This window comes from Ischnura elegans, chromosome X, assembly GCF_921293095.1.
Source record: "Ischnura elegans chromosome X, ioIscEleg1.1, whole genome shotgun sequence".
NCBI lineage: Eukaryota > Metazoa > Arthropoda > Insecta > Odonata > Coenagrionidae > Ischnura > Ischnura elegans.
In genome coordinates this window covers 83,951,765-83,964,308 of record NC_060259.1, presented here as the reverse complement: position 1 = coordinate 83,964,308, position 12,544 = coordinate 83,951,765, and the positions used below count along the sequence as shown (strand labels likewise).

Below are 12,544 nucleotides of genomic sequence, written 5' to 3'. Positions count from 1 at the left end.
TCATATTTTTTTAGCAATTTCCAATAGATTTTGCTCAGTAGTCCTAGTGGGCAAAAATTTTACTCATTAAATTGGGCCTTTTACTGTCATGCCACAAATTGCTTGATGAGAGTGTGTGAGTACAAATGCCTAAGGCAAATCAGCAAGGAGGCAACAGCAGAGAGCCACTCATGCTCTCCAGGAATTGAGAAAATTCATCTCTTAATTTAATTTTGTTGCTGAAATAAGTGAGAGGAGATAGATGCATAATTTTTGGTGAACACAATTTTTATAGACCAATGACGGCTTCATTTATTATTCCTAATTCAGGCAGATAAGTAAAATTCGGTCTCGAAAGTCACTACAGCATACTCCTGATTATCCGGCTGTGGTGTATCCTGGTTGCGGATTATCCGTACATGATTTTTACTCTTGCTCTATTTTTCCGTGATCTTTATAAAAAAATTAAATCGGACGCAAAATCATCGGAATTGCTGCATTAATGCTAGGATAAACCGGGCTTATTATTTCCCTTAGAATCCCCTCCGTAAAATGGAAGCGATCGTGCGCTAGCTGCATTCACTGGAGTACCGTGTTCCTGTTTTCCAAGCCTCGCAGTGCACGTCCGCGCTCCACTAAAAAGAGTGGGAACTGCGATCGCAAAGAAACTTCTCATTGAGTCGGGGAAGCACTCTAAAATAACAGAAAAACTGCATAAATAATAAAATATTGTTTGTTTTAGGTAAATTATATGAACTGCAAGACATTTAACCTTTTCCCTACTATACACGTATATATACGTGTGAACGTTACCTGACCCGCGAGACGACGGCCGTGTATTTACGTGTGAGATTTTCCTGGCCAGGAGAATGAAAGCCGTATATATACGTTTTCTAGCTCTCCCCCTTTTAGGACGGTCGCGGGTTTAAGTCGTCTTTGTCTCGGGACCCAACCCTGCCGGGTTTAGGATTTACCCTCGGAATCTGGGAGCAGGTACCCGGACTCTTGTCTTTTATAACCCCTCTTAGGGGTAAGGGACAGCGGTCATACAATTGTTTATCCAGTCAGGTTTCGAAATAAATATTTGTTCATTTCTCAAGAAAAATAAACTAAGAATTGAATTATTTGTCTTTTGAGCAGCGTTTACAATTTTCAAACGAAATTCTACGATAAATATTAACTTAATTCTCGAGTTATGTATATACATCAACATGGAAATTGTTGCTGCATTAAATGCGTTAATATTGGCCTTAGAACTTCGTTTAAAATTTGACAATGATCAGAAAAAAATGAGGAATTCAATTCAAAGTCTGCAATTAACGTGCAAGCAACAATTATCCATTTGCTAAATACATATAAGCAATACATAAGTTGACCACGAACCAATGCCGCAGGTATGGTCGTAAACCCGGAAAGGAGGGAGTACAACTACTCTCGGAGTCCGAGATAGCGTAGTCCCAGCGTGGAGGGGTCGAAAAAGGTTCAGTGAGACCCTTCTTAGCGAATGCCCTCCAAAAATGCTCCGTACCACGAGAAAGAAGAGTCTCATGGGGCTCAGTACAGCAGTCATGCTAAGACGAAAACTCCGCCGTCTTGAAAGGGTTAAGTGAAAGTTTGGGTTATCCGTGTTTTCCGATTATTCGTGCTGTCTCTCCCCATCATTGGCCATTAGGATAATCGTGAGTGTACTTTATATCAGTTTTTTCTTTCCAGTCTGTTAGATTTTCTGTCTTGCCTTATCTACTATGGTAATGAAGTGAGTTTGCTACCTATAGCTAATATTTCTTGTGTTTCCCAATAAATGGTGATGTGGCAAGGGTCTAGGGTTTAATCAAAAGGTCTTAAATTTTTTGGTCTTATTCTGAACCATTTTGACGTTTCTTTAGTGAGAAAAGTTTCTCTGAGAATAATCGTTTATTTATCTAGGTTGACTTGTTATAGATGTATGTATTCCTTAAAAACACTCATTCATCCATGTCTCTGTAAACGATTTTATTCTCTGAAGTGACATTCTTTACCATCTGCATTACATACCTAATGCAAATTGCCATCGTTACACTTCTGAATTAGGAGCCATGAGTATTTGCCATTTATGAACTCAGCAGTGGTTATTTTATGACCATACAGAACTATGCATGATCTTCATTGACTTTTTAGCCAATTAATAATCTTATCTTTTCTGTTTACAGCTTTTCTTTATTATGCATCAGTTTTCCTTGTGGTTTTAGAAACATGTGATGCTATCTAGAGATTTCCATCAAAATGATTGGTCAATGGACGTCTTTCGATTTAATAGTAGTACTGGTGAGAGAATATTTTGGGGATGCTGAAGTTCCTGTGACACTGGAATCTTTGTTTTCTTTGCATCATTGCCTACTTCCTGGCCTCTTTAATAGTTGCTGTCTGTAATCTTAGACTTTATTTACTTTTGCCATTGTGTAACTTGAACTGTTGCTTGACTGAGTCTTGTTCAGTGAATGAAATCTTTTACTTTTGTGTAGTGTATTCATATTTAATCTTTCCATGCTCTGTGGTGTGGGTTTGCTACTTTTGCTTTAGGAAACTCTGTGCAGTGCACTCATCCTCAATGACTATATGTTCTCTTTTTTCATTGCTTTGGCTTTGATGCATGCTTTGTCTAATATTGCTCAAATAACCAAGTGTATGGACACTAATATTCATGTTACATTTTCTTCATACATGATTCTGATGCATGTCAAGTATTTTAGATGATGATATATTTTTTCCATTGCCAAGGTATGATTGGATTACACCCTAACTACCATTAAATATTTTTAAAAATAATTGAATTGGGCATTAGTCCTATAATTGGTACAAAAGCTTTCATGTTTCATGAATTTTTTACGGATACCCATCCAAAAGCATGTGTTAATTTTGTGTTATATACTTTCATTTACTGGTGAGCCTTCAAATTCATAGCTTGCCCACACAGATACAGGTAAAAGCCTGGCATATCCGTATGGGCTAGCGAAAACTTAAGGGCTAAAATGGGCATTTGAGTTCCACAGCTAAAAGTTACCCAATTCATTTTTTCAGCTACTGAACCTTTTCGTTCAATACATTTACAAACATTGGTGTCAATATAATACTCAAAATGCCTCAAAAACGATATTTTACAATTGAATGAGCTTCAGTGTTCTTCAAGAACAGATATTTAGAATTGTTGTTATTAATGAGGTCAAAATGAACTGTTCATCAAAGTGAACATTTAAATTCCCCTCAATATATGCCATACTTATACATACATACCTTTCTCCGTAACACCTTTTGCCTCTAGTTGTGTTAGGTAAAAATCAGTATTTGGAGATTGGTATTTGTCAATGTTTAGTTACCTCTTAGTAATGGCTATGAGTCATCAAAACTAGGCAAAGACAAATACTCTGCGTTATGTGGAAAACTACTTACAGAATACTCCCCATTGTCTGGACTAATGGTGGGGAGAGGCGGCACAAATAATCGAAAAACACTAATAATCCAAACTTCCATTTCTTGTAATTTTCAAAATTTACGTAAATCAAACAAAATTATTATTATTTACGCACATTGTCGGCTATTTTAGATTGATTTCCAGAATCACTTCATTTTCCCGACCCTGATCTTTTTAGTGCGATAACATGATTGTTCTCGTACACCTACTGCTCCATGTAATACCTAGCTTCCGAAGACTATGAATCCATGGCTGCGAGATCATGGATTCAGAAAAGTGTCTTGCACAAATGCTTCGAAACCATTGCGCGATGTTGGAAACCATAGATGACAGGCTCCACACCATGTACAGTCTAGCCGGCGAGAGTTGTCCGATGGCACTTTAAAAGGAGGGGCGGAGAAACCTGCGCCAACATGGTTTGCAACCAATCGCTGTCCCCCAAATGCACCTCGCACCCTTACCTAGTCATACAACATCACATGCATATGAAGCAATGAAACAAGCCTGAACCACCAAAACAAGCCCTTTCTGCGAATCGCCAAAATAAAGGATTCTTCCTTTGGATCCTTCACGCTCGTCGTCCCTTCTGGCTGCTTTCTTCACGGAACCCTTTTGTTTACATGTGATGTGGGCGTTTCCCTTTCTTACCTGACAACCTTGCCCCCTACCCCTTCTTACTGTCAACGAACAACTCTCGGCGGCCGGACTGTAGTCGTGTCTTGCACAAGCTACTGGGGATGCAACTGCTGATCCATGATCACTATGTCCGTGCAACCGCACCCCTTGATGGTTGGCAAAAAGGAGCACTTAACTCCCGTGAAGGTTATGGGCGAGCGATCATGCCCTTGCACAGCAGAAGTTATAAGAAACTAGGACTTTATGGCAAGTTATCTACGCTGGCGAGTGCCCAGCTATGACTCTCACCTATCTCTACTTCCACTTCCCCCGTTGCCTTCCCTTCTACTATTCCTTTCTCTCTAGTTTAAGACATTCAGCACGGAGCACGTCTCATGCTGAATTCAATTTACGTGCTCTGCCGGTCGGACGGGGGGGGCCTTTCTCCGCCTCCGTACATGACTAATATCCACTTCCGAGTCTTCCAATTGTGTCCATGGCCTTCAGCAAGCTTCCCTCTTTCAACCCGTGTGCGCTGTTTATAAATAGCAGTATTTGAACTGCAGTTATGACACGAAAACCTCTCTCTATTTTTCTTTCTTATTTTATCGGCCGATTCTGACGACATTAGTGAAAGTTGGGCGTACATTGAATGTGCTAAACTTGTCTAGTAGCGGCATGACAAGCCTGAGTGCGATGAAATATCTGTTTCCCTTTTACCATATTCAACCGCATGGGAAGCCATGGCAAGATCGCGGATAACATTTCTCTTAATTTACGATTGGTTTTTCATTGAAGAATCTTCTAAAATTTGAGAATCGAGAGTTTTTTTCCTGCTGCTGACCGTCGTCTGCAATGCTAGAGCAGACGTGCAAGTAAACTTGAAACATTCCTCGTCAGCTAGTAAATAAAATAATTCCTTTTTACAGAGCGGATTCTGATGGAAATAAGAAGACCAATGCAGTCTTATATTGAAGTGCAAATATCCTGGTGCTTTTGCATCAGACTTTTTTTATAAAGATGATGGAATATGTCGAAGTGGCATGAACTTGTGTCAGGATAATCTGCAACATGGATAAACTGCAGCCGGATAATTGGGAGTCTGTTGTAGTTATATTTCTTTCCTTTCCCAAGTAGGAGACTCAAATGCAGCACATGGTTAGGAAAAAGAGGACTTCACATCATTCTGACTGAAAGCCTGATTTGTCTCTAGACAAATCCCTTATCAGCCACATAGCACCTTTTCTTCTTGCTCCAAGTCCTCCCCCCCAACCCATTCATAGTGACCATACAGTTTACAGAGTTTATACATAGCTATGGTTGCATCTGAACATTACATTATTGTTGGGTTTTGTATTATTGTGAGTTTTCTGTTTGTAATGTAGGTGTGAGTGGTCTTAAAGTTTTGTTCTGTATTTTTATGATCACTCTTAGTTACAGTGGGTAGAATGCTGGAATCTAATTGTATTTTTTTCTCTCTTTCCTGCCTTTGGTCGTGATAAATTTAGGCCCTGTTTCATGCCCTCGGCCTGAATGAAAAGGATTTTTGCTTTGGAGTGGAGAAAGTGTTTTTTAGGGCAGGTAAGTTTGCTGAGTTTGATCAGATAATGAAGTCTGACCCTGAAAACTTACAGGAGATGCTTGCCAAAGTGATGAAGTGGCTTCTGTCCGCTCGATGGAAGAAGGTGCAGTGGGGAGCTCTCTCTGTTATCAAGCGTAAGTCATCGACTGTTTTGCCAAACTTTTGCATGACTCATTCTCTTGTCTCTTTGGCTTATTTAGTTTATCTTTTATTTTACACAAGGGCAGTTTTTTTCAACCTTGAGTGTATGGAAGACAAAGTGAATGTTAAAAATTATTTCGTTGCCAAAATACGTGCGCACTTGAAGTTAATTTTTGACATAATGATTTCTCTGATTGAGGCATTGGTTAAACATGAAGAAAAGCTTTACTATACCCTCTTTACAAAATGTTCCTGCCTATGACTTTGAGCTGTGAGTATGGGCGTCGTCGTGGATCAGAACAATTCCAGAAGTCAACATGTCTCTCCTTATGTTAAGACTGACTCTGCGTACTAGGCATAGTGTCTCAAAGTAAAGCGCTGAATTTGTAGTTGTCCCTGTCAGCATGAAATCTGGTAGAAACATACAATTTTGTCCAAAAACCTGGTTGCCATGACCTTTTAATTGTTGAAGGTACATCTCAAAGATATCATAGATTTGAATTTTCTTGGTTAGCTTGGTGAATTCTTGTGCATCCATTATTGTGATTATACTTTATTTCATATGTGTCATACTGAATCCATGTCTCATCTCCAATCACTATAAATGAAGAAAAAGCTGTTTTAGTAGCATAAAGGCTGAGTAATGTCAAAGGTTAAGTATGTCAGCAAGTTTTGTGGTTGTCGATCGGTACTTTGCGGGAGAATTTATTGAGGTGGATATGTTAATGTAAATAGTTACTCTGCTTGACTGACAACTTGTGCTTGCAATGGACATAGTATTAGTTACAGAGAATGTGCAGTTGCACATTGCACACACCACCTGCCTGTCTTTCGCGTGGGGTTTATTCCAAGTGATCAGAGGCAAAAATACTGCCCTTGTGTGTTTTATGGGGATGTGTATTTTTTTATTACCATATTTGCATGAATCGGAAGCAGAATCATGATATAGCTTACAGAAATCTGTGAAGATAAAGCCAATAGGTAGTATGTAAATGCAGGGATATCAAAAATATCATCACGCCATTTGTTGAGGGTGACATGAAATACATTATTTACCAATGTGCATTTCATTCATCTTGAATGACCCTACAATTTTTGGGAACTTAGTCTTTAACTAAGTGAGTGAGCATAAAATGTTTATAGATGGTCCAATTTAGCTGATACCTGCTTTCAGTTACGTGGTGAACTTTTTGCACTCAGTCTGTAAAGGATAATTGAATTGTCTAAAGATTCATGCAAATATCATATATATTTCATTTGTTATCGCTGAATTGGTTAGTCTAAATTCTTTAGACCTTTATTTTCCCTTATAAGTAACATGATTTTAATTGCAATTTTATAGTGAAGAACAAGATAAAATACAGAAGGGAATGTTACATCATTATTCAGAAAAATATGAGAATGCTTTTAGCTAAAAAGAAGCACCAGCCTCGTTATCGAGGGATAATGAAAATTAACAGCCTTAAGGTAAGTTCTATTGATGGGCTGATGGGATTAGTGATTAACATATTTCTCAATGAATTTCTGCAAATCCTCTTTCAATGATCTCATCTCTAGTCCATGCTGACCAAAATGGAAGGAATAATCAAGCAGCTTAAGAAAGATAAGGAGAGCAGTGCTGCTGATGTGAAAGCCCTTCAAGGGGATATGGCACGTGCTATCCAGCAGATAAGGGTATGTCGGCTGCTGCTAATTTTCATGCAAAATATGTCCAATGCATATGTTTGGAGAGAAATTTCACCCTGAGCATTTGACAAATTGGATGCAGATCTGAATAACCAGGAGAACTAGAAAAAATGGTGGGAATTGGGCTTGACATTATAATGGGTCAAAAGTTTGTTTGAAACAAGGTTGAATGATCCAAATAATATTGTGTTATGTCTGTTATGGTGCCAAAATTGGTGAGAGTAATCATGGAAATAAGATGTTTGAAAATGAAAAATTATGGGAGCATAATTTCTTGTTTCACAGAACAATGAGCGGATGAGTCGAGAAGAGATCAATCAGTTGCATACTCAACTGATGAACAAAGCAAATAAGCAGCTGGGTGAGTTGCAGAAGAAGGTTGAGCATCAAAGGATTGCGGAGGAGCAGGAGAGGATGCGCAAGCTCAAGGAGCAGATGGAGGCGGAGGAGAGGCGCAAGGAGGAGGAGGAGCGCAAGAAGAGAGAGGATGAAGAGATCAAGAAAATGTACGTGCTGTCTCTGAAGAGAAGTTTTCTCTATAATAATAATATATTTATTTGCCCTGCGATTGAGTTACAAGGTTTGTACACAGTATAAGGCATGTCAAGAATAATAATGGTAGAAACTATTTACAAAGAAGACAGCATTCCAACAAAGCAAAAATTAGCATTGATCAAAAATACACATAAAAAGGGATCAGCTAAAACCTCATTGCCATTATAATTCAGCTAATTAAACAAAAGAATCTTTCAACTGTCTTTTAGACTTACAAGATATTTGCACAGTATAAGGCATGTCAAGGATAATGATATTAGAAACTATTCACAAAGTGGACAGCATTCCCAACAAAACAATAATTTGCATTAATCAAAAGTAAACATTACAAGGGATCAGCTAAAAACTATGTCATAGAAATACATAAAAGTTTGTACTCGTTTTTTGTATCTACAGTACACTCCCGATTATCCGGGATAATGATGAGGAGAGACGGCACGAATAATCGGAAAACACAAATAATCCAAACTTTCACTTTAATGTGTTGTAATGTTCATAATTAGCATAAAACAAGCAATATGTTATTATTCATGCCGTTATTCTGTAATTTTAGAGTGATTTCCGGACTCATTGAGAGCTTTCTTTGCCAGTTTGCGATCTATTTAGCGGCGATAACATGGTTTTAATCATATTATCAATGCTCCATGTAAGGCCTGGTTTCGAAAACCACACATCCCTGGTGATCACGGAAATGGAAAAGTGGTACAAAAAATATCGGAAACTGCACTGTCAGGCACCATGCCATGTAGTTGCATCTTGCACAAATTAATTTCTCTACGTAAATCAAATATAAATCTAACACAGGAGTTAATTAACCGTTGCAAACACATTTCAAGTACAATAGGTAAGTCATTATAGACTAGTACCTGTACAATAATCAATAATGGGGAAGATAACACATGTGACAAGCATAATTTTCGTGGAAATAGGGAGATTTTTCTTTTGTAGTTTCAATAAATAAAGAGCCTTATTCCCTTTATTACATACCTACTTCAAGCACATGCTGATCCCATGATAGATTGCAGGTGAGCGTGAGTCCAAGATATCTTACAGTCTTGGTAACCGGCACAGTGGTGGTGCATTAGCAGAGCATTTGTGATACATATGTAGGTAATACTATTTTGATATATTTTCCGTAAAAGGCATTTTGAGTGCAATGGTGAGTTACTAAAAGCTGTGAACTAGTGGGGCTCATTGGACGAACAACTTCATATGAATGTGATGAATGTGACAACGTTGTCACATTCATATGAAGCTCCGAAACAAGCCTGAACCACCAAAATAGGCCCTTCCTTTGAATCTCCAAAATGGAATTCTTCCTTTGGGTCCTTCACGGTCGTCGTCCCTTCCAGCCCTCTACTTCACGGAACCCTTTTGTTTACAAGTGACGTGGGCGCTTTGCTTTCTTACCTGGCAACCTTGCACTCTACCCCTAACAACAATCTTCTTCCTATCATCGGACAACTCTCGGTGGCTAGACTGTACAGTGGCGCAGGGAGGGGGGCTTTTGGGGGATAACTCCCCCCCCCCCCCCCCAGAGCTCAGAGAAATTTTTAAGTTTGATCCATTTTACTTAATCGGATTGATATTACTAACAGAATAGTGTAAAGATTAATAAAATATTCCTCAGAAAGCGGTAAAACTCACCATTTTGAATCATATAGGTATCTTAAAATTCCACAATGTATTGATATCGCACTTACCGCTTATCCTGGTGGGTATTCCACACACTTGTACCTTAACCCCCCCAGCCTTAATTCCTGGCTGCATCCCTGATACCGTAGGTTTATCAACTTACGAACAAAGTCTTGGAATGCATCTAGTTCATATATCGAGGACTTACTGTATTCAGGAAGATATCAACCCTCAATTGCATCATGCCGCATTCTTCTATTGAGAAACTGAAATGAATTTTCTAGTTTTTATGTATTTTTTAATCGCGTAGATTAATCACTGTTTTTTTTCGATTATTCCTAAAAAAACCAATCATATGAACTTGGTTATTATGAACCTTCGGTATTCGGTCCCGTGAACTTCGTAATAATGAGAGCCTGCTGTATTTGTTTTTTGGGCTTGTATTTATTATTTGGACATCCTCCCCTTGTTTGGACTCATTTTGGCTAATGTCTCCTTTTCTGGCTGTCTTCACTGACAGGAAAATCGAAATGGAGGCTCGAAGGAAGGCTGAGGAAGAGCTAAGAAAGAAGCAGGAAGAGGAAGACAGGAAGACTGCTGCATTGCTCGAGGTAAATTTTATATCATTGATTCTAGTGGAAGTGGTGGGGGTCTGGATGTCAAAGAATGACAGGCAATGATTTGTTGACTTTTATATCGCTATTGCATAAATTTGTGTAAGGAATTATGTAATTTTGGGGATAATTGCACTACCTCGGTCTTCTGGGTGAAGCCACATTGCGTTGTCTCTGTTCACATCATTCTCATACGTGACCAGTTGACTGTGACAACTCAAGGCAGCTTCACCCTGAGACTGAGATAGTACTTATATTAACACGCTCCGTACGGATGGCGAGAATTCTCGTCATTTTTTTCCCGAACATTCCGGACGGATGACGAAGATTCTCGTCATTTAGGCGCGTCAACCTAAACAATTTTAAAGTGTGGGGGAGAGTGGGGCAAAACCGACCTGCTAAGCTTTTTCATGAGATATTTGGCTTTCTGGTACAAATATTTGCACAAAATTAGCGTAATTGCAACGTTTACTATTTAAAGAAATAAAATACTGATGCATTATTCTTTACTGATACAGGTTAAATTTATATGAATTTTTTTTCCAATACTGACAAAATGACGGTTTTGCCCCTCTTGTGGGGCAAAACCGACACCCATATGTTTTACATTAAAAAAAGTTTATAATGCTATTTTTGGAAATTTATATCGCAAAACTCACTGTCTTTACAATGTACAGCAATATTTATTAATGAAAAATAAGAAATTAACACTGTGTGAGTTTAGAGTTGCATTTTAGGAACAGAAGTCACATATAAAATTGTCATCTTCTTCTTCACAATTAGCGCACGCCTAATGAGCCCATCCTTTACAGTTTAAACACTGGTTGGTTTTCATTTTCTTCGACTTCACTTTGTTTATTTGGGGGGCTGTGGCTTGGAAAGCAAGCTTTCTCTAAGGATTTTTATTTTTATCATTCTTCGCCACCGTTCCTTTATTATTAGCTTTCATTCTTTCTTTTTTAATATTCTTTTCCTCCTTTTTTCTCGTCTTCCTCCAGTTCTACTTTATAAGGTGACGATATAAGTATGGCTGTCTTTCCAGGTTTTCTTCCTCCTTTCTTTTTTAACTCTTTCCTTTTCTTGTGGAGGTGGCAAGATTAGTTTGGGTGAAATGTAATATCGCAGTTTAAAAACTCAATTTAATGCGGGCAAAGCCGCAACGGGTACCGCTAGTACTTAATAAATTGGGTTCTATTATTTTATTAGGTATAGTGAAGCACAGCTGATAAGTTGAAATATCGTGGGGCAAAACCGACCCCGGTCGGTTCTGCCCCACTTTCTTTTGACGGTTTTGCCCCTAGGTACACAGTAAAACAAATATGGCAATTTGAGGTGATCCAAAATCATTAGCTAAGCTACTCGTACGTTAAAATATAAGTAAACACAGTAAATAAACACATGTACTCACCTTCGGTAAACCATATTGTGGTTACACTTCTCAAATCAAAATAAATATGACATTAAAGTTGTAAAATAAACTGGTTAAAACTTCAGAACTCTACATAACCCCAATATCGTCAAGCATGCCAACGAAACCAAGCTCGATCTGCTCGAAATGGCGGCCTCTTCAACTAGTTCATAGTTTTGCTGGTGGAAATCATCACCTACTAGGAAATATTAAAGGGGTCGGTTTGACCCGCCTGGTCGGTTTTGCCCCACTCTCCCCTACGATGTGTATTCGTTTGTACGTTTTCAGTTGTTGTTCGTTATTCATAATGAATTGATGCATCATAACGTTTGATTGGGTTAAGTTATATTCTAAACATTAGCTTACCCTGGTACGCAATGTGTTAATTGCGGAAGCCTACATTTTAGAAATTTTTGGGGAGTTATTAGCCAAATTTATCTTTTTTTAATTTTGTTTTGGACCATCATCAATGGGGATATGCATTCTGTTTTTATTCTTGTATTAATTGCTCTGAGAAATCACCTCCTACATATTTTATTCCATTCTGGTGCTGTTTCCTTTATATGTGGTATTTTTGTCCTGAAATTTTAAATGCATTTAGGCATAGCTTTTGTTGTGCTATAATACAGATTTATAATTTTTATCTAGGCTCAACTTCAGAAGGAAGCTGCTGAAGAAGCTACATTTCGAGAACAACAGGAACAGGAGAGAAGGGACTATGAGTTGTCTTATCGTCTCTCACAAGAGACTAATACACAGTTGGATGACATGACGTTACCATTGAGAAGGTATGTCCAATGCGATGTTGAAATGCATTCAAATCGAAGTTCATATTACATATAAAAGGTACCTCACTTAATATTTTAGTTCTCTGCTTTAAA

At 38.3% G+C, this 12,544-nt stretch overlaps 1 protein-coding gene across 6 annotated transcripts in view; it reads left to right on the top strand.

The window, feature by feature from the left end:
• The window catches only part of LOC124170593 (myosin heavy chain 95F), a 171,464-nt gene that overhangs the window by 140,577 nt on the left and 18,343 nt on the right, over positions 1 to 12,544 (top strand). For 5 of the 6 annotated variants that reach the window (XM_046549406.1, XM_046549408.1, XM_046549407.1 and 2 more), the window contains 6 exons: positions 5,551 to 5,758; positions 7,108 to 7,232; positions 7,323 to 7,439; positions 7,737 to 7,957; positions 10,162 to 10,252; positions 12,312 to 12,451. In XM_046549406.1, the coding sequence (XP_046405362.1) occupies positions 5,551 to 5,758; positions 7,108 to 7,232; positions 7,323 to 7,439; positions 7,737 to 7,957; positions 10,162 to 10,252; positions 12,312 to 12,451 (902 nt within the window). The remainder of the gene's footprint in view (positions 1 to 5,550; positions 5,759 to 7,107; positions 7,233 to 7,322; positions 7,440 to 7,736; positions 7,958 to 10,161; positions 10,253 to 12,311; positions 12,452 to 12,544) is intronic. The other variant, XM_046549409.1, reaches the window with a different exon arrangement.